General features: G+C 41.0%; 1 protein-coding gene across 2 annotated transcripts in view; it reads right to left on the bottom strand.

The window, feature by feature from the left end:
- RCOR1 (REST corepressor 1) overlaps window positions 1–24,896 on the bottom strand; it is a 172,874-nt gene that overhangs the window by 54,995 nt on the left and 92,983 nt on the right. For both annotated transcript variants that reach the window (XM_060755128.2, XM_060755136.2), the window contains exon 4: window positions 6,162–6,214. In XM_060755128.2, the coding sequence (XP_060611111.2) occupies window positions 6,162–6,214 (53 nt within the window). The remainder of the gene's footprint in view (window positions 1–6,161; window positions 6,215–24,896) is intronic.

Genomic DNA, 24,896 nt, shown 5'->3' with positions numbered 1-24,896 from the left:
CTGGAATATTGTGTCCAATTCTGGGCACCAAAATTGAAGGGAGATGTTGACAAGCTGGAATGTGTCCAGAGGAGGGCGACTAAAATGATCAAGGGTCTAGAGAACAAGCCCTATGAGGAGCAGCTTAAAGAGCTGGGCATGTTTAGCCTGAAGAAGAGAAGGCTGAGATGAGACATGATAGCCATGTATAAGTACGTAAGAGGAAGTCATAGGTAGGAGGGAACAAGCTTGTTTTCTGAGGGAGACTAGGATGCTGAACAATGGCTTCAAATTACAGGAAAGGACAATTCACCTGAACATTAGGAAGAACTTCCTGACTCTGAGAGCCGTTCAGCAGTGGACCTCTCTGCCCTGGAGTGTGGTGGAGGCTCCTTCTTTGGAGGCTTTTAAACAGAGGCTGGATGACCATCTGTCGGGGGTGCTTTGAATGCAATTTTCCTGCTTCTTGGCAGGGGGTTGGACTGGATGACCCATGAGGTCCCTTCCAACTCTATGATTCTGTGAGCTATTAAGGGGTGTGAGAATGTTCAATGCAATAAAAAGTGTGAACTGGCCCTTTATCCTCGACGCTAGCTGGAGGATTCGACAAAAAAGTTTCCAAAGTCTCAAAGGACATCACAATTCCACTCTACCAAGTTCCTATTGCTATATAATCTAGGTTTTCCTCTTCTCCACAGAAGACATTTCAGAAAAGGCCAGGCTTGTTATACCTGAAGTACAATTGAACTGGCAGACTTGCCGTCTCAGTTAAAATTATTTTTCCCTGTCCACTGATTAAAATGTCCTGAAATAAACTCCCATCAACTTCATTTTTCCTGTGTCACACATAGATTTGACATCCGTCGGGCTAAATTTTTCACTCAGATCACTTAAAATGCTAACTTTGGCACTGTGGTTTCGCTTTCCTCCCAACCAATTTTGCTATGCAAAAAAGGTTTTTAGTTCTCGGTGGAAAGTTGTCACTTCAAAGGTTTCTGCAGCTCCCCACATCTGTAAACCACAAATGTGACCCCATGTCAGTTTCATGTCTCACATCACTGAACATCTAGGGACTTTTCCTTCTTGGAATTCCCTTAAACATGACTCACGATGAAAAGAATTTTTCGTACATAATAAGTCTCCCTCCCTGCTGCTTTCAAATCTTCAAGAACAGGACCGCCCCATGGAACAAAGGTTAAAATTATGCAACCTTCTGCTTGCACCACAATCAGCTACTCAAATTCACCTTAGTTTCTTAAAACAGGGCTCTTCAAAAATATTCCAGAATGTAGACAGATCAAGGAGATGGGCACACAATGCACACAGAAGCAACCAGATTCATTTGCAGTTTGCCAATTTTCTGAGCTGACTAAGATATGCTGAAGCCCTGAATTGCCTTGTTTATTACTCTATCAGGGTTTTTTCTTTTTGGATGTTGGGTTTATGCTCTGTCATAATTTGAAGACTTAAACTGCAGCTTATATATTGGGTGCATAAATTTGATACATTAGAGTGCTTCGTCAGCTCCACTGGCTGCCTGGCCACTTTCAAGCACAATTCAAAGTGCTGGTCTTGACCTATAAAGCCCTAAACGGTTCCGGCCCAGTTTACTTGTCTGAACGTATCTCTCTCTATGAGCCACCTTGGAGTTTACGATCATCAAGGGAAGCCCTGCTCTCGATCCCACCACCCTCACAAGCGCGATTGGCGGGGACAAGAGACAGGGCCTTCCCGGTGGTGGCCCCTCGTCTGTGGAATGCACTCCCCAGTGTAATCAGGGTGATTCCTTCTCTCCTGTCCTTCAGGAAGAAACTCAAGTCTTGGCTTTGGGACCAAGCATTCAGGCAGCTGGCTGAGCAACAACTGTAATGACTCGTGAGAATTGTCAACTAAGAGACCTTGGTCTGGAACTCTGGACTATGATTTGAATTTGCGGACTCAGACCTGGTTGTGTTAATATTTTAAGGGCCAATATTTTAAATGTATTTTTTTTGCTTTTTAAAATATTTATTTTATTGCTGTTGACTTGTTTATGTGAATTGTTGTATTTTAATTGTTTCCTTGTCGGCATCTAATGACTGCCAATTGTAAGCCGTCCTGAGTACCCCTTTGGGGGTTGAGAAGGACAGGATACAATGCTCTAAATAAATAAATAGAGTCTTGCTTATCCAACATAAACGGGCCAGCAGAACATTGCATAAGCAAAAATGTTGGATAATAAGGAGGGATTAAGGAAAAGCCTCTTAAACATCAAATTACGTTATGATTTTACAAATTAAGCACCAAAACATCATGTTTTACAACAAATTGACAGAAAAAGGAGTTCAAGACATGATAATGTCATGTAGTAATTAGAGTATTTATGAATTTATCACCAAAACATTGCAATATATTGAAACGGGAGGCAGACAGCATTGGATAATACAGAACGTTGGATTAGCGAAGGTTGGATATGCAAGACTCTACTGTAATTACATGTAGTGCTGGGACCCCCAAAGTTAAGGATGTGCCACATTATTGCTCTCCTGCTCATTATATTCTGAACCAAGATCCAAATTCTCATCTACATTCGAATAACATTTCAGAAAAGTTTTTCTTTGATGTGATACTAATTTTATTATAACTTGAACAGTTTCTCCTTTCATTCTGGGATCAATGAAAATCCAGGCAAAAGGTATTGCTGATATTGCAGTTTATTGTCCTGGCATTTTACATTGTATTGATTTGTAAATTATCCAAGATGAATATGCTATTTTACATAGAACTTTTATATTTTGCACTTTTATATCATATTTATTTATTTTTTAAGTGACTGGCCTATGGTCTAGGCATTAATAAACTACTCCAATAGGTGGAGAAGTGGGTTAAACCGCTGAGCTTGCTGACCGAAAGTTCGGGGGTTCAAATCCGGGGAGCAGGGTGAGCTCCCATTGTTAGCCCTAGCTTCTGCCAACCCAGAAGCTCGAAAACATGCAAATGTGAGTAGATCAATAGGTATTGCTTCGGGGGAAAGGTAACAGCACTCCATGTATTCATGCCAGCCACATGACTGGAGGCATCTATGGACAACGCTGGCTCTTCGGCTTGGAAATGGAGATGAGCACAAACCCTGAATGTTGGACACAACTAGACTTAATGTCAAGGGAAAACTTTTACCTTATTACTACTATTGTATGTATGTTAAAGCATTATAACACGTTGCACTATATAACAGTGGAACCATCTATACTTTAGAATTAATGTAGTTTGATACCATTGTCATGGCTCAGTGCTATGGAATCTTGGGAGTTGTAGTTTGGTGAAGAACCTTCACTTTGGGGCAGAGAGAGCTAAGGACCTTGTAAAACTACAACTCCAATGATTCCATAGCATTGATCCATGGCAACTAAAGTGGTCTCAAGTTGCATTAATTCTACAGTGTAGATGTGTCCAGAGTGAACAACCTATTTAAAACTAAGGGACACTTCCCTTGGAACGCTGGTTGAGGCCATAGCCCAAAAAATGATGCAATTAACTTTCGCTGTCTCATTCAATTTCCCCATTGTCATTCATTCATAAACCCTATTTATCATGTCATTGATTTTTCCATTGAGATAAAGAGAGGCATTGAGGGAGTGTTCTGTTATGCTCTTTTCTTGATCTTTTGTTATGGCCCCACCTTCTTGCAACTATTTAGAAAGTAATTTAAAAGAGACCTTCAACCCCCTAATCTTGCCATATAATGCTGTTACTAAGAGAAGAAACTTTGGGAAAGGATTTAGGTAATCCAACTATAGAACGTAGAACATGGAGTACTCTTCTGAGTTTCCTCTAGTGGCCACGATCTGTACTAGGTCATGCTATGGAATCATGACTATTGTAGTTTGGTGAGACACCAGCACTTTTGACAAATGAAGCTAAAATCTTGTAAAACTACAACTCCCAAGATTCTATAGTAGTTAAAAGTGTTGTCAAACTGCATTATCCCACAATGTAGATACACCCTTAGAAGAGCTATAGGGAGGGAGCATTTCTAGACATGATTTCCAGGCTCAAAAATAAATACCTATACAGTAAAAATCCTATATCTTTGGGGATACAGTCCTGGACTTCGGGTGGATACATGAATCTGTGGATCATAGAGAGCCCTATAATTTGCAATGGGAAGGTCCTCAACCTTCCTAATGTGCAACCTCTTAATACAGTTCCTCATAGTGTGGTGACCTCCAACGAAAACATTATTTTCTTTTCTACTTCTTAATTGTAATTTTGCTACTGTTATGAATCGTAATATAAATATCTGATATGCAGGATGTATTTTCATTTACTGGAGCAAATTTGGCACAAATACCCAATACACACAAATACTTGTAAGGTTGGGAGGGATTGGTTTTGTCATTTGGGAGTTGTAGTTGCTGGGTTTTATAGTTAACCTACAATCAAAGAGAATTCTGAACTCCACCAATGATGGAATTAAACCAAACTTGGCACCCAGAATTCCCATGACAAATAGAAAATTCTGGAAGGGTTTGGTGGGCATTAACCTTGAGTTTTGGAGTTGTAGTTCACCTATATCCAGAGAACATGGTGGACTCAAACAATGATGGATCTGGACCAAACTTGGCACAAATATTCAATATGCCCAAATGTGGACACTGGTGGAGTTTGGGGAAATAGACCTTGACATTTGGAAGTTGTAGCTGCTGGGATTTATAGTTCACCTACAATCAAAGAGCACTCTGAACCCCACAAATGATAAAATTGAGCCAAACTTTCCACACAGAACCCCCATGACCAAAAGAAAATATTGCATTTTCTGATGGACTTTGGCAACCCCTGTGGCAACCCCTCGCGAACTCCCCAGGGGCCCCGAACCCACCTCCCCCACCCCGGTTGAGAAATGCTGCCCTAAGTGATTAAGTGAAACTGTGGACAAGATATATATATATATATATATATATATATATATATATATATCACAGTTCTCTAGATATGGAAGGTTATACAATGTCTTTAAAATCCAACTCGTGCTTTCTTAGTACTTACGGTGTACTAAAATTTGATGCAGTGTCAAGTGAGGTTTATTTAAAACTCAGCCTCATTCCCCCAGACAAGCTACACATGGTCAAGCAGCGATGGAAAGTACAGGTAAGCTTCCATTTGAAATCTTGATCCTAAAATTGTTTTAACGAAAGCATGGACAGCTTCTGTGCATTTTTCTTGGTCCCAGAACAATCTTACAATTCCTAGAGGACACATAGCAGCACATGTTCTTGCTGGTTATTGAGAAACAAATGTAAGACTCGTAGCTTTGGAAAGCTATTTTGAAATTAGGTTTGTTTTTTAAAAAATATATATATAGATAGTATTCTACTAGTAGTCTTTCTCATAAGGTTGTTCGGGATGTTAGTAGACAACTGTTGTTTTGTTTCTGCGTGCATTTTAATGACTTTCAGATGATAAACCATCTTGACCTTTTGGATAGACAGAATAGGGAAGCGGAGTTTATGATGTCTTTATACATAATAATGTGTACTAAAATAACATAAAACTTCAGAAGATGGAAAATAAAAGTCGCTCTGTGGCCAGAATCACCCTGTCAAAATATCCATGTCAATCTGATATAGGATAAGTATCCTTTATCTAAAATGCTTGGGATCAGAAGTGTTTCATATTTTAGATTTTTTTTTCCAGATTTTAGAATATTTGTTTGTATATCAGGCAAGGGCAAACTTGGACCCTCCAGGTGTTTTGGACCTCAATTCCCACAATTCCTAACAGCCGGTAGGCTGTTAGGAATTGTGAGAGTTGAAGTCCAAAACACCTGGAGGGCCCAAGTTTGCCCATGCTTGCTATATATAATGAGATGTGTTAAGAGAAAGGACCCAAGTCTAAGCACCAAATTAATGCATTTTACATCTATACCTCATACACATAGCCTGGCGGTTATACACAATTTTGTTAAATACTTTTGTGCATTAAACAATTTTGCATAAATTAAACAATCAGAAAACAAAGGTATCACTATCTCAGCCTCTAATGTGAAACATTTTGGAATTTGGCAGATAAGCGATGCTCAACACATACTCTTCCCCCCCCCCAAAAAAAACGTACACTCTTAAACGCATCCCACTTCTTATTTTAATTGAGAATATCAAATAGCAGATAAAGTGAGAAAACATATATTCTTGATTGTTTTGTACCTGTTCCATATTGTACCCATGCTTCTCCTTTGCAATAGCGATATACTCATCCACTGTTAAGAAAAGGAAACAAAAAAAAAAGAAAAGAAAATTAGATCTTCAACAACAAAATCCTTAACAATTCAAAAACTACTTCCTTTATGAAATGAAAGCAATAACTACAAACCAACAATTAAATTTAGGCTTAAAAAGTTCAAGATTGAGGGCCCCTTGTGGTGCAGAGGGTTAAACCACTGAGCTGCTGAACTTGCTGACTGAAAAGTTGGTAGTTTGAATCTGGGGACCAGGATGAGCTCCAGCTGTTAGCCCCAGCTTCTGCCAACCTATCAGTTCAAAAACATGTAAATGTGAATAGATCAATAGGTACCGCTTCATGCAGTCATGCTGGCCACATGACCTTGGATGTGTCTATGGACAACACCGCCTCTTTGTCTTAGAAATGGAGATGAACACCACCACCCAGAGTCAGATACGACTGGACTTAATGTCAGGGGAAACCTTTATCTTTAAGTCCAAGATATGAGTGAAATTTCCACATCTGGCTGTAAATGCTTCATTCTTCCATTTATACAAGCAGTAAAAAATGGTTAATAGTTTCAACACAAACCAGGACAGTAAGACAACTCATATCCTGTTTGTTTGTTTGCATGTTTGCTTGCTTGCTTGTTTGTTTTCAGGAGTGTGGGGAATGCATTTACCGTATTTTCCCAATCCAGATGTAGCAGGAATGTATAGGTAACTACTCTTCCCTGGCTTATTTTCCTACTCAACCAGAGCTGCTGCCTCTGGGTGGATAAGATCTGCTCTTATCTTAAATTTATCAAACATAGATTATGTTCCCTAAACATACAAAGCTGTTATATTAGTTCCATTCTTCTGCGAACAAATCAGATCAGGAATTGTCAAAAGGCATATTATATTATTTTTATTACTTCCAAAGTGCCTAAGATGTATTACACAGAGATTAATTAAAAAAACAGAGCACAAAAAGACAAAAGCAAGCAAACTCTGGTGCCAATGTGTGATGTTGCATAAATACAGCCATAGCATCCGATATAAATTGCCTTTCAGTACGCATCCGCACATGGCATTCCTCCAATTAGTCTCCTAAAGGTTACTTTTCCAGGGCTACAATGCACAGAGTCTCAGAGCTCTAAAACCCTAGGAGTTATAGTCTAAAACAGTAACTTTCCCAAGTATGACATTATTTTCAGTTGAATCCAACAACCATCAGCAGCTGGAGAACAGTGTTCTTTCTGATAAGGAACCATAAGTAATCATAGCATTACACATTCTGTAGCTGCTCCTTTTGGGCTCATAATGGAACCAAGTTGACGAAGCATGATATCCTGTGTCTCCCTTCATAGGGACACTAGGTGCTTCAGTCAATGGCATAAAATCTGTAGCGGTATGCATGGTTTTAGGAAATACAATTGGCCTCTGTATCCACAGATTCAACCATCTATGATTTGAAAATATTCTGCCCAAAATATTACAAAACAGAAAATCTTGGTTTTCCCATTTTATAAAAAGGAGACAATTTTATTACAGCATTGTATATAATGGGGCTTGAGTGTCCATACATGTTGGGTGTCCATGCGGGGTACTAGAACCAAACCCCAGCAAATACCAAGGGCCAATGGTACAAGCCTATTTTCCAGCATATTATATCAGATGACCATCCAATATATGCAACCCAGTCAGATTTTTGTTTAATTGGATTAAAATAGGGATCCCTTCCACCATAACAGGGCAACCTCATGTTCATTTATTCAGTCATTTCCAACTCTTTGTGACCTCATGGACCAGCCCACGCCAGAGGTCAATCCAGTCACTTCAAGGATGCCATCCATCCATCTTGCCCTTGGTCAGCCCCTTTTCCTTTTTCCTTCCATTTTCCACAGCATAATTTTCTTCTCTAAGCTTTCCTTTCTACTCATTATATGGCCAAAACACTTCATCTTGGCCTCTACTATCCTTCCCTCCAATGAGCAGTCGGGCTTTATTTCCTGAAGTATGGACTGGTTGGATCTTCTGGCAGTCCAAGGCACTCTCAGAACTTTCCTCCAACACCACAGTTCAGAAGCATCTATCTTCCGTCGCTCAACCTCATGTACTCCTTCAAAATATGCACTTTATGTTTTACCAACGGACTTCCCCAACTTCCTCCTTTTGGAAAATGGAAATATCCAGAACTTTTTATGATTTTTGGAAAGGGATGACCTTGTTAGAAGTCACAACCTTTTGAAAAATGATGCCATAACCTCTTGGTAAAAGGTATGACCTGTTAGTCATAACCCTTTTAAGAAAATGGTATTCACCAGCATTCATGTATATATACAACAGTTTCAGAAGTGTTCCTTTCAGTTGCCCAAAATCATCTATTCTCCTTTAAAATATATTTGCCTTTAAATCATGCTCTCAAGAGAAAAATAAGTAACTAATTTAAATGTAACATAGTTAGTTTACTCACAAACTTCATGTATTCAGCATACAGGTACTTTACATATGAATGCAGTTACAATAAGATGCTAAGTAGTTTCTCTGTGTAGGTAACACAGTGCATCATTTTTAGAAACAACAGTCCATAGTCCAAAGCAGCTCTGTTCTACAAGTGTAGAGTCTCTGTCCAGTCTGAAAGTCCAATGGAGTCTCTAAGAATACTGTTCCTACTGAGGTCTCTAAAGCAGTGGTTCCCAACATGTGGGCCCGGGTCCAGCAACGGACCGCAAGAACAAAACTCTGGTTGGCAAACCTCCTTCCCCTTTATTTTATTTTTATTTATTTTATTTCTGCTCCTTTCCGTAGAGCTGATCATTGTATTAGATAGACCACATCAGCTCTAGATTATTAAATATAGTTTTCTGTGGGAGAGCAGATGGTGACTACTGGATGGCATATGTTATATATCAGAAACTAGAGCTCATGTGGTCTATCAAATGCAATTTTCTGAATCAACACCTCAAATAACCAAACCGAATCTAAACCTGTTCAAAACTGATTGGTATCCCTTTTGGTACTAATGTTGGAATGTGGTCCCTGGTCAAAGTGGTCCCTGGTCAAGTGGACCCTGGTCAACAAAAGGTTGAGAACCACTGCTCTAAAGCATACTGCTCTACTTAAGTCTAAACTGTACTTTTCGAAAATGGAGTCTGAGTCCTGAACAAGCCCAGTCCTGATCACATGGTCTGTAGTCCCTCCCACAACAAAGAATTAAGGTAAAATTGCATATCAATACATACACATATAGTAAGCAATTACATACATAACAAACAACTAGTGGAAGCTTGAAAAAGTTGCTATTTCCAAGACTTCCTGCCTTAGGCCCACAATTTAAAGAAGGATACCATAGAAAAGCTGTGTAACAGCAGAAGCATAAGGGCTGCTTTCCCCCCCATGACTTCATTCTGTTGGGCAACTATAACTGTTAGATGCCCATCTCAATTCCGCATTACAACAGCACTGTTGTAATAAAGCCATGGGAAAAATCCTAATGCCACATCTACGACTAATTCAAGTGCACCAAAGGAGGGATAAAACATCACTTGGGGCTCTCTCTTCTCTGACAAAGGGAAAGGAGTATTATATAATGCTTCTTTACATTTTGAACCCCTAGGTTTAGAACCTCTGGATATTATTGGATTTCCACTCTCATTAACCACAGTCCGGATGGTCTGTGTTCCCAAACACATCTGGAAAACCACAGTTGCTTACTTTTTCTCTACAGGATGTCAACACAAGGTATATCTACCCTCCAGAATTACTGTAGTTTGAAGGTGGAAAGGAAAGGGCCTGAGGCTGTTAAGAATTGTGGGAATTGAAGTCCAAAACACCTAGAGGGCTGAAGTTTGCCCGTGCCTGCTATAGAATCACATTAGTTGTACTTTTCCAAGCTCTTTAGCCTTCTCTGCCAAAGAGTACCGTTGCCTTAGCAGATTTCAAATCCTAAGATTCAACAGAACTGAGCCACAGTAGTTAAAGTGGAGTAAAACTGTATTATGTCTACAGTGCAGATGCCACCAGAGAGTTCGAAGAAGAAAAAAAGACTGGTTTCATGCAGCCCAGCTTCACATTTTCTACAAAACAATTATCCTGAAGGTCAGACAGAAACACAATAGCAATAACCTAGTAAAGCTTGGAGGAAAAAATTGAGGCTATAAATTCCAGAATCCAACAAACATGGCCACTGGAATTGTAATCCAGAAAAGGTCACTTTTGCAAGCACTGTGCCTAATCACTATTTGTACAACAAAAGAAAAGAAAAGTTTTCCATCCTTTCAGTCCAAAGTCAGGGAAGGATAAGGTGGGATGTCTAACAGAGGGAATTCTAAAGCTAGACATAGCAACAATGCAGTGGAAGCCTTTGTGCATTTAGCATCAACTTTCCATGTCCATATTGAAATCTACTTGGTGTCATTGTGAGTTTTCGGGGCTGTATGGCCACGTTGCAGAAGCGTTATTTCCTGATGGAAAGTAGGAAAATGGGGTTTATATATCTGTTGGAAAGTAGGAAAATAGGGTTTATGTATCTGTGGAATGTCCAGGGTGGGAGAAAGAACTCCTGTCTGTTTCGGGTAGGTGTGAATGTTGCAATTGACCACCTTGATTAGCATTTAATGGCCTAGCAGTTTCAAGGTCTGGCTTCTTACTGCCTGGGGGATAAAGAACAACACTTGAAAATAGGGGAATTCCAGACAATAAACAATCAGAGCCAGCTAATCACCTCCCAACAAAGGATTCCCCAGGCAGTGAGAAGCCGGACCTTGAAACTGCTAGACCATCAAATGCTAATCAAGGTGGCCAATTGCAACATTCACACTGGCCTCAAACAGACAAGAGTTATTTCTCCCACCCTGGACATTCCACAGATATATAAAACCCATTTTCCTAGTTTCCAACAGACCTCACAACCTCAGAAGATGCCTGCCATAGATGCAGGCGAAACATCAAGAGATAATGCTTCTGGAACATGGCCATATAGCCCGGAAAACTCACAACAATCCCATTGATTCCGGCCATGAAAGCCTTTGACAATACTTGGTGTCCACACTGCCAACCAAATGCAACTTTTGTATCCATAGTTGAGTGACTTGAAAAGCTACAATCTGTAGCACTCATATATCTAGACATACCCCACAATTGATTTCCAAAGATTCAAACATATATATAGCCATTGGCAGACTCAATTTTGTTATATATCACTCTCTGAGGGGTGCCATTAACTGGCTTTTAGCATAGAGCTAAGACCACCTTTTAAGAATGCTTTTTAAGCTCTGGAAGAGCTTTTGAAAGAAGAGAGTTTAAAAGTTCTCGATTACAAATTAGCCTCTCAACATCCTAATGTCTGCACCAATTAATGTCAGAGGTTTGGCTGTCCATTAAGACCACTCTCTTAGCTGCCAACGCAATTCGGGGAAAGCAAATTTCAGAGGAGTAAGTCCAGGGTGAACGTGCTCTCTTCCCTCTGCATTAACATTAAATAAATCACTGGCTAGGGCGGGAAGGGTCAAAGTAACCTAAAGGCACCAGATCCTCTCTTATCATGGAAGCTAAGCAGGATCGGCACTGGTTAGTACTTGGATGGTAGAACGGCAATAAATACCAATTGCTGTATGCTACATTTCAGAGGAAGGAGCTGCCAAAGCCACTTCTGTGTATTCCTTGCCTAAGAAAACCCTAAGAAAATTCATTGAGAGGCCATAATTCAACAGTTGACCTCAAGGTGCGCACACACATACACATGGCAAGAGGGTGGATTAAACATGGGCGCAAGCATGAAGTTCAGAGAATGGGAATAAGGTTTTATTACCGCAGCAAAACAGTTTCTCAGAACCAAAAGGCAGTCTAACCTCAGGAGGAAAGAGGGGGCTGTGATCTATTGTTTCATTACCTTGAGAAATTATTGATAGCGATGAGGCTGTTTTGTGCAGCCTGCTTGGCATTCCAAAGGCAAGCCCTATCCAACCACCGACTTGCTCTACTGCTTGCTGCCGCTGTTAGGTTTCATGAATAAAATGAAATTCCTGAGCTCTCAAATAACCTTTTTGTCTCTTAAAACAGGAGAGAAGGGAGCAGAGAGGGCAATGAATGATCATGAGGTTCTTGAAAGTGGGCAATCATTCTTTCTCTGAGTTGGTAAAAATATGCCCAAATAGAATATATTGAGCCCAACCTCAAATGCATGCCACTGAGGGACTCACAGTATTAGGACAACTATGTAACAGGTCCTACTTCTTTCGTCAACAAACAGTACTGCAGAAAGTGATGCTTTCAGACCCCACTGCCCATAGGAGTCATTTAACGGAGTATTTCTGGCAAAGTGTCACTTTTTCCATTTTTGTGCTGTTTTGGGGACTGCTGTTGTAGGTCAGCCTGTGATCGTGTCTGATGCTCATGATGGAACTGGGGGTGAAGGGTTTTCTGGGTCTGTTGGCAATGCAGACGAAGGTTTTCCTGGGCCTGAGTTAAGCCCAGGCAAGAGACCTAAGGTATCTCATGAATGGATTCAGATTCACAAGGTCACATTCCTGGGAGATGCCCTCAACTGTCTTTTTCTGAGAAACTGTCTTCTGAATATGATTTGTCAGGTGCAGAATTTAATGAAAGGGAGGCAGAAAGCAAGACTTTGTAAACAGAGACAAATTTTTCAGGCACAACTAAGGTCAATTCATCTGCAGGAAAAGAGAGATAAGAAACCCTTATCTGGTTGTAAGGGCAAGAGAAATGCTTTCCTTTCGATTCTGGGGTCTGGAAAAGCTTTATATTGATACAAGGGAAAGAGTTATCTCAGTCTCGTCAACGTTGGAATTTCATGACAGTCTTGTTTCCAAGAGTTCCTAGTTTTATGTTCAAAGTTTTGCCAGGCTTCTGATGTGTCTAATGGATTTTCATGCTGCCTTTTCCTATGAATTTTGTAACATTGGATCTTGTGTTTTACCTTGTGCCTTGAAGCTCATGGACTATCCTTTATCTTTGGACTATACTGTTTTTTACAATTTTTACTGCTTTGTCTACATATATTCTTCAATAAACTGCTTGATGATTTTACCAAGCTGATGTGGTGTTTAAGGTAAGAGGTGTTCCTGCTCTGGAGTACAACTGCAATAATTTACTCATCAGACTCCAGTTTAGCATTTCTCAATCTGGGGCCGGGACTCCTGGGGGGGGGGGGGGAGGTTGCAAGAAGGTGTCAGAGGGGTCACCAAAGACCATCAGGAAACACAGTATTTTCTGTTGGCCATGAGGGTTCTGTGTGGGAAGTTTGGCCCAATTCTGTCATTGGTGGAGTTCAGAATGCTCTTTGATTCTAGGGGAACTATAAATCCCAGCAACTGCAACTCCCAAATGTCAAGGTCTATTTTCCCAAACTCCACTGGTATTCACATTTGGGCCTATTGAGTATCTCGGCCAAGTTTGGTCCAGATCCATCATTGTTTGAGTCCACAGTGCTCTCTGAATGTAGATGAACTACAACTCCAAAACTCAGGGTCAATGCTCACCAAACCCTTCCAGTATTTTCTGTTGATCATGGGAGTTCTGTGTGCCAAGTTTGGCTCAATTCTATTGTTGGTGGAGTTCAGCATGCTCTTTTTGATTGTAGGTGAACTATAAATCCCAGCAACTAAAACTCCCAAATGAAAAAAAATTCAATCCCGCCCCTCCGTTCAACCCCACCAGTATTCAAGTTTGGGCATATCAGGTATTTGTGCCAAATTTGGTCCAGTGAATGAGAATATATCCTGCATATCAGATATTTACATTATGATTCATATCAGTAGCAAAGTTACAGTTATGAAGTAGCAACAAAAATAATGTTACGGTTGGGGGTCACCACAACATGAGGTTGCGGCATTAGGAAGGTTGAAAACCACTGCTCCAGTTTATCCCATTATCCCTAAGTATTAACTATGCTCTCTGAAATGCACAACATTGGTGCATCTCCGATTTATATGAGAGTAAAATAAGAGATTATTTGGAGTTTAGAGCTTGGATTCTATAAGACATGGATAACATCCAATACACATGCAATAATTTTCATCTAATCTAAATGATAATGAAGCCTTTGAGTTGGAAGACTAGGTTGTGCCCCTTCAGCCTCTAGGTCAGGCTTAGGCAAACTTCGCCCCTCCAGGTGTTTTAGACTTCAAGTCTCACAATTCCTAACAGTGGTAGACTGTTAGGAATTGTGGGAATTGAAGTCCAAGACACCTGGAGGGCCAAAGTCTGCCCATGCCTTCTTTAGATGCAGATAAACTTTTGAATGCTCCATGAAGAATGGTATGAACGAGGTCAGGTTGTTTAAAAATGCGAACAAACCCTTCAACAATCCCTCCATTAAACCTGGGCAAAGAAAACACAAAGAACTGTTGCAAGTGCCTTCCCAAGGTAGAAAGCTGAGCAAACCGAGCCAATTTATCAGTATAAGTGAAATGTTTGCCATACTGAGTAGTCAGCACTCTAGGTGAAGTCAGGTGTACGTGCAGTACTCCCAATTTGTGTCATCCTTCCACCTTTGTTCATTTTTTTATAAAGAAGCAGTACCCACCAATACGTTGTATACACCCATGTTCAAATCATACATTACTTCTTCTGTAGGTGACAGGAACATGTGCCTCACTTTGCAGGGAGCATTTCCAGAATTACAGAGACGTGAACTGGCTCTCATGGGTTGTCTGAGCTCATTTATAAGTGTGCTGAAGATGAACATCTTTTTTTCATTCTAATCTTTTTAGCTCATTATGTTAATTATGAAAAATTGAAAGCTTAAGTAACCATCAGCAATTGAGATTAATTTAGGAATAATCAGTAATTTTTCATAAACACAAGTCCCCACTTATTTGAAAAGCTATTATACACTGCAAATGCTAGTGATAAAGCTAGATGCACAAAGGCCAACTTCCAGGATGACGTTTTCTTAAAGCAAAAAACATAACGGTGCCTTGCTTTCCCCTGGCAACTGGCAGTCCTTATGAGATTTTACATAAAACCTCAGTGTTGTTACTTTAGGGAAATTAACTGCCCATCTTGGCTGATAAATTCTGATAGCACAAAAAAAGCAACTGTTGCAAGCTTTATACTCAACACATTTATGCTTTAACAAATGGTGGCCACACTCCTGAGAATTTACCGTATTTATGGTAGCTTCCGTTAATTTTGCTTTCTGCTAACCTTTCTTCGTATAATTTACCTTCCAGACCAACTTTCCCCAACCTGTGGTTCTTCAAGATGTTGTGAACTACAACTCCAATGAGACTTAGTCATCTGGAAGAACTGATGTTGGGTGTGGACATATTACAAGCAACTAAAGCAGCGTTTCTCAACCTGGGGGTCAGGTCACCTGGGGGGGTCACGAGGGGGTGTCAGAGGGGTTGCCAAAGACCATCAGAAAACAGAATTTTCTGTTGGTCATGGGGGTTCTGTTTGGGAAGTTTGGCCCAATTCTATCATTGGTGGGGTTTAGAATGCTCTTTGATTGTAGGTGAACTATAAATCCCAGCAACTACAACTCCCAAAAGTCAAGGTCTATTTTCCCCAAACTCCATCAGTATTCACATTTGGGCAAATTGAGTATTTGTGTCAAGTTTGGTCCAGATCTATCATTGTTTGGGTCCACAGTTCTCTCTGGATGTAGGTGAACTAAAAGTCCAAAACTCAAGGTCAATGCCCACCAAACCCTTCCAATATTTTCTGTTGGGCATGGGAGTTCTGTGTGCCAAGATTGGTTCACTTCCATCCTTACTGGAGTTCAGAATGCTCTTTGATTGTAGGTGAACTATAAATCCCAGCAACTACCACTCCCAAATGTCAAAATCAATCCCCGTCCCCAATCCCAACAGTATTCAAATTTAGGCGTATCGGGTACTTGTGCCAAATTTGGTCCAGTGAATGAAAATACATCCTGCATATCAGATATTTACATTACGATTCAAAATAGTAGCAAAATTACAGTGTCCAATTCTGGAATATTGTGTCCAATTCTGGGCACCACAATTCAAGAGAGATATTGACAAGCTGGAATGTGTCCAGAGGAGGGCGACTAAAATGATCAAGGGTCTGGAGAACAAGCCCTATGAGGAGCGGCTTAGGGAACTGGGCATGTTTAGCCTGAAGAAGAGAAGGCTGAGAGGAGACATGATAGCCATGTATAAATAAATGAGAGGAAGTCATGGGGAGGAGGGAGCAAGCTTATTTTCTGCTGCCCTGGAGACTAGGACGAGGAACAATGACTTCAAACTACAAGAAAGGAGATTCCATCCGAACATTAGGAAGAACTTCCTGACTGTGAGGGCTGTTCAGTAGTGGAACTCTCTGCCCTGGAGTGTGGTGGAGGCTCCTTCTTTGGAGGCTTTTAAACAGAGGCTGGATGACCATCTGTCGGGGGTGCTTTGAATGCAATACTGCTGCTTCTTGGCAGAAGGTTGGACTGGATGGCCCATGACATCTCTTCCAACTCTATGATTCTATGAAATAAAAATGACAATTGGTCTTGCTAAGCAAGAATACTGCCCAAAACTATTGTAAACTAGGAAGAACTTCCTGACTGTGAGGGCTGTTCAGTAGTGGAACTCTCTGCCCCGGAGTGTGGTGGAGGCTCCTTCTTTGGAGGCTTTTAAACAGAGGCTGAATGGCCATCTGTCAGGGGTGCTTTGAATGCAATTTTCCTGCTTCTTCACAGGGGGTTGGACTGGATGGCCCATGAGGTCTCTTCCAACTCTGTGATTCTATAATTTGTAGCAAAATTACAGTTATGAAGGAGCGACGAAAATCATGTTATGATTGGGGGTCACCACAACATGAGGAACTGTATTAAGGGGTTGCGGCATTACAAAGGTTGAGAACTACTGCTCTAGTGTAATTAGGTCCAAAAACTTTTTATTCTCCCTGGCTGCACAAGATCACATATTTTAGTCCTTACAATCTTGTTTCATCTTCTTCAAGTTTATGTCTCTGCTGCCGTGGTGTAGCTTTGGTACTCCTTATTGAATTTTATTGCACTTTATTACTATAGGCTCTCTTGCTGTTACTGGATTTTAAATGAACTACTATTACTGGATTTCAAATGAACTACTGCGGCTTTTACTGCACGGTTATTGTATTTCTAAATACTTGCGTTACGCCTGGAGGGGAAACACACTACGAGGTGTTATATAAATTTAATAAATAAAATAAAAGCGCAATGCTCTCCAGGTAGATCAGCGACTGCACACTCCGAGAGCAACAACAGTCCATTCATAAATCCCGTCAAGATTAATAACTCCTGTCTTTCCCACTCTCTCCATGGGACTTCACGGCTTCCTTCCCGGCCATTCATCAGCGATGGCTCCGGCAGAATTACCAGCAGACCCCTCCTCACATCACTCTATTAAGGAGCAAGGGTCCATAAACAGACACTGCGGAGAAAGAACAAGAAATCTTCAAGCAAAAGAGAACGCGGCAGCCCTTAATTCACCATTACGTGACAAGGTACTGCAAGGAGGCTCTGAACACCTTGTCTGTTACGTGCCAAAATGCACTGCGAGAACAGGGTGACTTGAGGACACAGCAGCAGTCTCCAAAGCATCCCCGTATTTAGTATGCCTGATGCGGGTTCCAGCATTGATGAAACAATGAAGGACTAAGACAGAAGCAAGCAAGATTTCGCATCCTTTCTTCCCTCCACCTTCCAAAATCCATTATCATGCAGAAGGACCCGGTGACGATTGCTTGCATACAAATCTGAACCATCTTCAAGCTCCTGAACTCGGTGACAGCCTAAAACAAATACTGGGGAAAGCTTCAACCTCTGCTGGAGTGATTGCAGTAGCCTGTGGCTGGCCAGGCCATTTGTGAAGCAATACTGCCACCTTGTGGCCACTGAGCATATTCAACTGGGAAAACTGCAGTAATTTACTGAGTTGCTGTGAGTTTTCCAGGCTGTATGGACATGGTCCAGAAGCATTCTCTCCTGACGTTTCCCCCACATCTATGTCAGGCATCCTCAGAGGTTGTGAGGTCTGTTGGAAACTAGGCAAGTTGGGTTTATATATCTGTGGAATGTCCATTGTGGGAGAAAGAACGAGAATCATAGAATCAAAGAGTTGGAAGAGACCTCATGGGCCATCCAGTCCAACCCCCTGCCAAGAAGCAGGAATATTGCATTCAAATCACCCCTGACAGATGGCCATCCAGCCTCTGTTTAAAAGATTCCAAAGAAGGAGCCTCCACCACACTCCGGGGCAGAGAGTTCCACTGCTGAACAGCTCTCACAGTCAGGAAGTTCTTCCTAGTTTACAATAGTTTTGGGCAGTATTCTTGCTTAGCAAGACCAATTGTCGTTTTTTATTTCATAGAATCATAGAGTTGGAAGAGATGTCGTGGGCCATCCAGTCCAACCCTCTGCCAAGAAGCAGGAATATTGCATTCAAATCACCCCTGACAGATGGCCATCCAGCCTCTGTTTAAAAGCTTCCAAAGAAGTAGCCTCCACCACACTCCGGGGCAGAGAGTTCCACTGCTGAACGGCTCTCACAGTCAGGAAGTTCTTCCTCATGATCAGATGGAATCTCCTTTCTTGTATTTTGAAGCCATTGTTTTGCATCCTAGTCTCCAAGGAAGCAGAAAATAAGCTTGCTTCCTCCTCCCTGTGGCTTCCTCTCACATATTTATACATGGCTATCACATCTCCTCTCAGCCTTCTCTTCTTCAGGCTAAACATGCCCAGCTCCTTAAGCCGCTCCTCATAGGGCTTGTTCTCCAAACCCTTGATCATTTTAGTCACCCTCCTCTGGACACATTCCAGCTTGTCAATATCTCTCTTGAATTGTGGTGCCCAGAATTGGACACAATATTCCAGGTGTGGTCTAACCAAAGCAGAATAGAGGGGTAGCATTACTTCCCTAGATCTAGACACTATGCTCCTATTGATGCAGGCCAAAATCCCATTGGCTTTTTTTTTTGCCGCCACATCACATTGTTGGCTCAAGTTTAACTTGCTGTCCATGAGAACTCCAATATCTTTTTCACACGTACTGCTCTCGAACCAGGCATTGTCCCCCATTCTGAATCTTTGCATTTCGTTTTTCCTGCCAAAGTGGAGTATCTTGCATTTGTCACTGTTGAACTTCATTTTGTTAGTTTTTGCCCATCTCTGTAATCTGTCAAGATCGTTTTGAATTCTGCTCTTGTCCTCTGGAGTATTGGCTATCCCTCCCAATTTGGTGTCGTCTGCAAATTTGATGATCATGCCTTCTAGCCCTTCATCTAAGTCATTAATAAAGTGTTGTCTATTTGAGGCATGTGTGAATATTATTTAATGTATTGTCGAGGGCTTTCATCGCCGGAATCACTGGGTTGTTGTAGTTTTTTTCAGGCTATTTGGCCATGTTCTAGAGGTATTCTCTCCTGACATTTCGCCTGCATCTATGGCAAGCATCCTCAGAGGTAGTGAGTGAATATTATTTATTTATTTATTATTTATTAGGAGCATTTCTATCCCGACCATCTCACCTCTGAAGAGGGACTCAGGACAGCTACCAACAGGACCATTCGGTGCCAAACAATAAAAACAAAGCATAAAATACACTTAGCATACATTAAAACCAATTATAAATACATTAAATCATTGTGCAATTGGTCACCTTGATTAGCATTGAATTGCCTTGCAGCTTCACAGCTCGGCTGCTTCCTGCTCTAAAACTCTAAAATCAGGACAATAAATGAAGAGCAAGACTAAAAAGCGGGGGGGGGGGGGTTCCAGACAAGAATCAATCAGTGACAGCTAATACCTCCCAACAAAGGATCCTTCCAGCTTCAGCCAGCCAGCCAGTCTGGTTGTAGCTCCAATGGCCTTATAGTTTCAAAGCCTGGCTGGTTGCTGCCTAGGATGATGCTTTGTTGGGAGGTGTTAGTTGGCCCTGATTGTTTCATGTCAGGAATTTCCATTATTTAAGTGTTGCTCTTTATTTACTGTCCTGATTTTGGAGATTTTTTTTAATACTGGTAGCCAGATTTTGTTCATTTTCATGGTTTCCTCCTTTCTGTTGAAATTGTCCACATGCTTGTGGATTTCGAAGGCTTTGCTGTGTTGTCTGACATGGTGGTTGTAAATGGTCCAGCATTTCTGTGCTCTCAAATAATATGCTGTGCCCAGGTTGGTACATCAGGTCTTCTGCTATGGCTGACTTCTCTGGTTGAAATAGTCTGCACTGCCTTTCACGTTCCTTGCTTCATGTTTGGGCAATGCTGCGTTTGGTGGTCCCTATGTAGACTTGCCCACAGCTGCACAGCCTCAAACAGACAAGAGTTCTTTCTCACACCCTGGACATTCCACAGATATATAAACCCAACTTGCCTAGTTTCCAACAGACCTCACAACCTCTCATGATTTTCTTTTTGTCGTGTCAGGAGCAAGTCGCTTCTGGTGTGAGAGAATTGGCTGTCTGCAAGGACATTGCCCAGGGGACGCCCGGATGTTTTGATGTTATTATCATCCTTGTGGGAGGCTTCTCTCATGTCCCCGCATGAAGAGCTGGAGCTGATAGAGAGACCTCATTCGCCTCTCCCCGGATTCGAACCTGAGACCTGTCGGTCTTCAGTCCTGCCGGCACAGGGGTTTAACCCACTGCGCCACTGGGGGCTCCTACCTCTCAGGATGCTTGCCATAGTTATGGGCAAAACATCAGAAGAGAATGCTTCTGGAACATGGCCATACAGCCCAGAAAACTCAAATCAACCCAGTAAATTACTGTAGTTTTTCAAGCTGAATGTGCTCAGTGGCTCAGCCCAGAAAACTCACAGCAACCCAGTGATTCCAGCCGTGAAAGCCTTCCTTTCCCCCCTCAGCAGCTTAAGCTGTTAGGCTATTAGGAATGCTGGGAGTTGAAGTCCAAAGCACCTGGAGTGTATGTAAAGTACTTCTCTGGCTTATGAGACCTTCAATGGGTAGACTTTTGATGCAGTGCCTTGTGTATCTGGACAGGCAGATTTTGGCTCTTGAGGGTCACAAATTACACAAAGATCAATCTTCTCAGGGTTTCAATTTGCTTTAATTAGTATATTTAAGTATAGTATAATTTCTTGATTTATCCACTGCCACCTGGAATTATATTGAAAGAGTCATTCCACGCTGAACAGCATTTTTAGAAACATATCAACCAATGTTGGGAGATCAAGATTTTGGCTTATCTTGTTTGCCTTACGGCGTTTGTTTATAGAAATGGGAAGTAAAAGAGGATGAGTAACTTATTCAAAGCAGAGCAAGTAAGATGATGGCTTTATCATTTCAGTGGGGACAGCTGGCCTTCCAGTAACAAAGGTCAACAGGAAGGAAAAGGTAACACAAACTGATATGTCAGAATCTTACTTTTTGTTTACATGATCGTAACTCTTTTTCCCTTTAAAACTTTTAATGTGCTTGAATTGTTTAAAAGATCTTGTTAAAATTTTTATAGTAATTATTTATTAGGTTTAATTTGGATTTCTTTAAATTGTATACAGGCTGCCCCCTAGCTACGAACAAGATAGAGTCTGAAGGGTTGTTGTTAAGCTGAATTTGTATGTAAGTTGAAACAGCTACACTTTAACTTTTTACAATTATATAGACATGTGTCTATCTATCTATCTACCTACCTTTTTATTTATTTATTTATTTATTTATTTAAAGCATTCTCACCCTGAAGGGGACTCAGGGCGGAGCACAACATATAAACGGCAAACATTCAATGCCGAAACATATTATACCATACACATACAAAAGGATTAAAATCACATATCTCGATGTTAAAATCCACTAGTTAAAACTGTCTCAACAACCATATCGAATTTGGTGGATATACTAAGGGTTCCTATCGCTGCATCATTGCATAGTCCCAAAGGCTCGGTCCCACAGCCACGTTTTTATCATCCTTCTAAAGGACAAAAGGGAGGGGGCTGACCTGATCTCATTAGGAAGGGAGTTCCATAGCCAAGGGGCAATTACTGAGAAGGCCCTGTCTCTTGTCCCCGCCAAACACGCCTGCGATGGTTGTGGGACCGAGAGCAGGGCCTCCCCAGAAGATCTTAATCTCCTTGGTGGTTCATAGGGGGAGATACCTATAAACATAATCTATCTTACACATAATACATACATAAATATTTTATTTTGATGGATTACTGATGGGATAGGGTGAATGTCATGTGATGGGACCCATTCAAAATCGTTCTCAAACTGTATCAAAAACGGAGTGTTTCCTAATGTGATGAGATCCCTAATTTAACTCTCTTGCCTGAATTTAACCCTCTTGCAAGTTGATACAAACATTTGAACTAATTGATTTATCAGGTATTTTCTGCTGCCAATTGAATTCCACTGTATTGAGATGGAGTGTGAGTAGATGGGTGAACGTAACATGTTTCATATGTCCTAAACCCAATGAAAATTCAAGTGTCCCTTGGAATAAGGCCAGTTTAATGGCAATATGTCTTCCCCCCCCCCCTTCTCAGCATTATGACTCACCAAACAAGTAGCATAGGGTATTTCTTGTCCCAAAAGATTAGTGTGAATGGGCCAAAAGCCCTCCCCAAAGGTAAAAAGAAATAGATTTGTTGGGACAACTTTTGTCCTAAACGATTTTTTCCTGAGGGAAAGAGTGTACATGCCATGTGGTTGAAATTCAAATGCAATGTATACAAATGTTCAGTTGACAATGTCACAGAATAGCTTATCTTGTACTTTTAGTTCTGTGTGAATTCTCGAGTACATAGGGTTTTATGGCAACTTCTGTTGGAGGACGTAGGGATTTTTAGAGAGGCTTTTCCACGATTGTAGGGTTTGCCACAACAAACATGGAGACTTGACTTTATAGACCTAGCATTTAAAACTCTTTGATAAAGATGGGTTAGGTAAATTTTGAATTATATCAAGTAACAATATTGGTCCATGTACCTTGCATAGTGTACCTTGGCATCTACTGAGGTTTGGCTCAAGGACCCTGCAAAGATAGCAATACAATGTTCCCTCACTTATCGCCAGCGTTACTCTCCAGGACCACCCGCAAATAGTGAAAATCTGTGAAGTAGGGGTGCTACATTAACACTAACAACCTTAGATATGCAGATGACACCACTTTGATGACTGAAAGCAAGGAGGAGCTGAGGAGCCTTCTAATCAAGGTGAAAGAAGAAAGCGCACAAGCTGGGTTGCAGCTAAACATCAAAAAAACCAAGATTATGGCAAAAAGAATGACTGACAACTGGGAATTAGAGAAAACATGGAGGCAGTGACAGACTTTGTATTTCTAGGTTCAAAGATTACTGCAGATGCAAACTGCAGCCAGGAAATCAGGGGACGCTTACTTCTTGGGAATAGAGCAATGTCAAATCTCGATAAAATAGTGAAGAGTAGAGACATCACACTGGAAATGAAGATCCGCATAGTTAAAGCAATGGTATTCCCCATAGTCACCTACAGATGTGAGAGCTGGACCATAAGGAAGACTGAGCAAAGGAAGATAGATGCTTTTGAACTGTGGTGCTGGAGGAAAGTTCTGAGAGTGCCTTGGACTGCGAGAAGATCTAACCAGTCCATACATGAGGAAATAAAGCCCGACTGCTCATTGGAGGGAAGGATATTAGAGGCAAAGTTGAAGTACTTTGGCCACATCGTGAGGATACAAGAAAGCTTGGAGAAGACAATCATGCTGCGGAAAATGGAAGAAAATAGGAAGAGGGGCCGACCAAGTGCAAGATGGATGGTTGGCATCCTTGAAGTGACCGGCTTGACTCTGAAGGAGCTGGGGGAGGTGACGGCCGACAGGGAGCTCTGGCGTGGGCTGGTCCATGAGGTCACGAAGAGTCGGAAACGACTGAATGAAGGAACAACAACAGGGATGCTATATTTATTTTAATATTTATACAAAGTCAGACATGACTGGACTTAATGTCAGGGGAGAATCTTTTCCTTTACCTTATAAACAAAATCCTTAAGTCACTTTAGTAGAGCAGCAACTTTTAGAAAGCGCTCCACTTCCATTGGACATATATAAGAAGTGTTCATGTGTGCATGCGCAGTCTAGCCCTCACGCTTTCTTACCCACTTCTGCTGAGATTCCACCCAATAGAGCAGGACTAATAAAAATATGGGAAAGATACAAAAAGATATTATATAGAAATGCACCACTCTGGCTGTCACCTCTAGAAGCTTTCCATAGGAGAGAACTTGGTTGGCAATCCTGGCCTACCTATAGAGATATATTTAAAGAAACAAAGAGGTAAATATGAGTTAAAATAAGAAGAAGAAGTAAAAAAAGACTTTAAGAACTTATCATGGCTCAATTATAGACAAATGATAGGCTGTTTTAAGAAGGACAAAGAGATAGACTTTTCCGACAGAGAAGATTTCTGGGACACTATTATGAAGACCGAAAACAAATTAATTACAAAATTACACAAAAATTGCTAGAGTGGGCAACAGAAACAGAACAAATAAAATAATCTATGATTAAATGGGCACAAAATATAGGTCACCAAATAGAATTAAACCAATGGGAGAAAATCTAGAACCAAAAAATTAAATATAAGGAAAGTTTACGGTACATAAAATGGTACATAGATGTACATAACTCCTCAGAAAATTTCAAAATGTTACAGAAATGCATCAAATAAATGCTGGAAATGTAATCAACAAGTAAGTACCTTCTTCCACACTTGGTGGACCTGCCCAAAAGCTAAAGAATTTTGGAACATTATTCATAATTATATTCAAAAGATTTTAAAAGTACG

The sequence above is a fragment of the Anolis sagrei genome, chromosome 1 (assembly GCF_037176765.1).
Source record: "Anolis sagrei isolate rAnoSag1 chromosome 1, rAnoSag1.mat, whole genome shotgun sequence".
Taxonomy (NCBI): domain Eukaryota; kingdom Metazoa; phylum Chordata; class Lepidosauria; order Squamata; family Dactyloidae; genus Anolis; species Anolis sagrei.
Note: the sequence above shows the minus strand (reverse complement) of the source record. Positions and strands in the feature narration are given on the sequence as shown.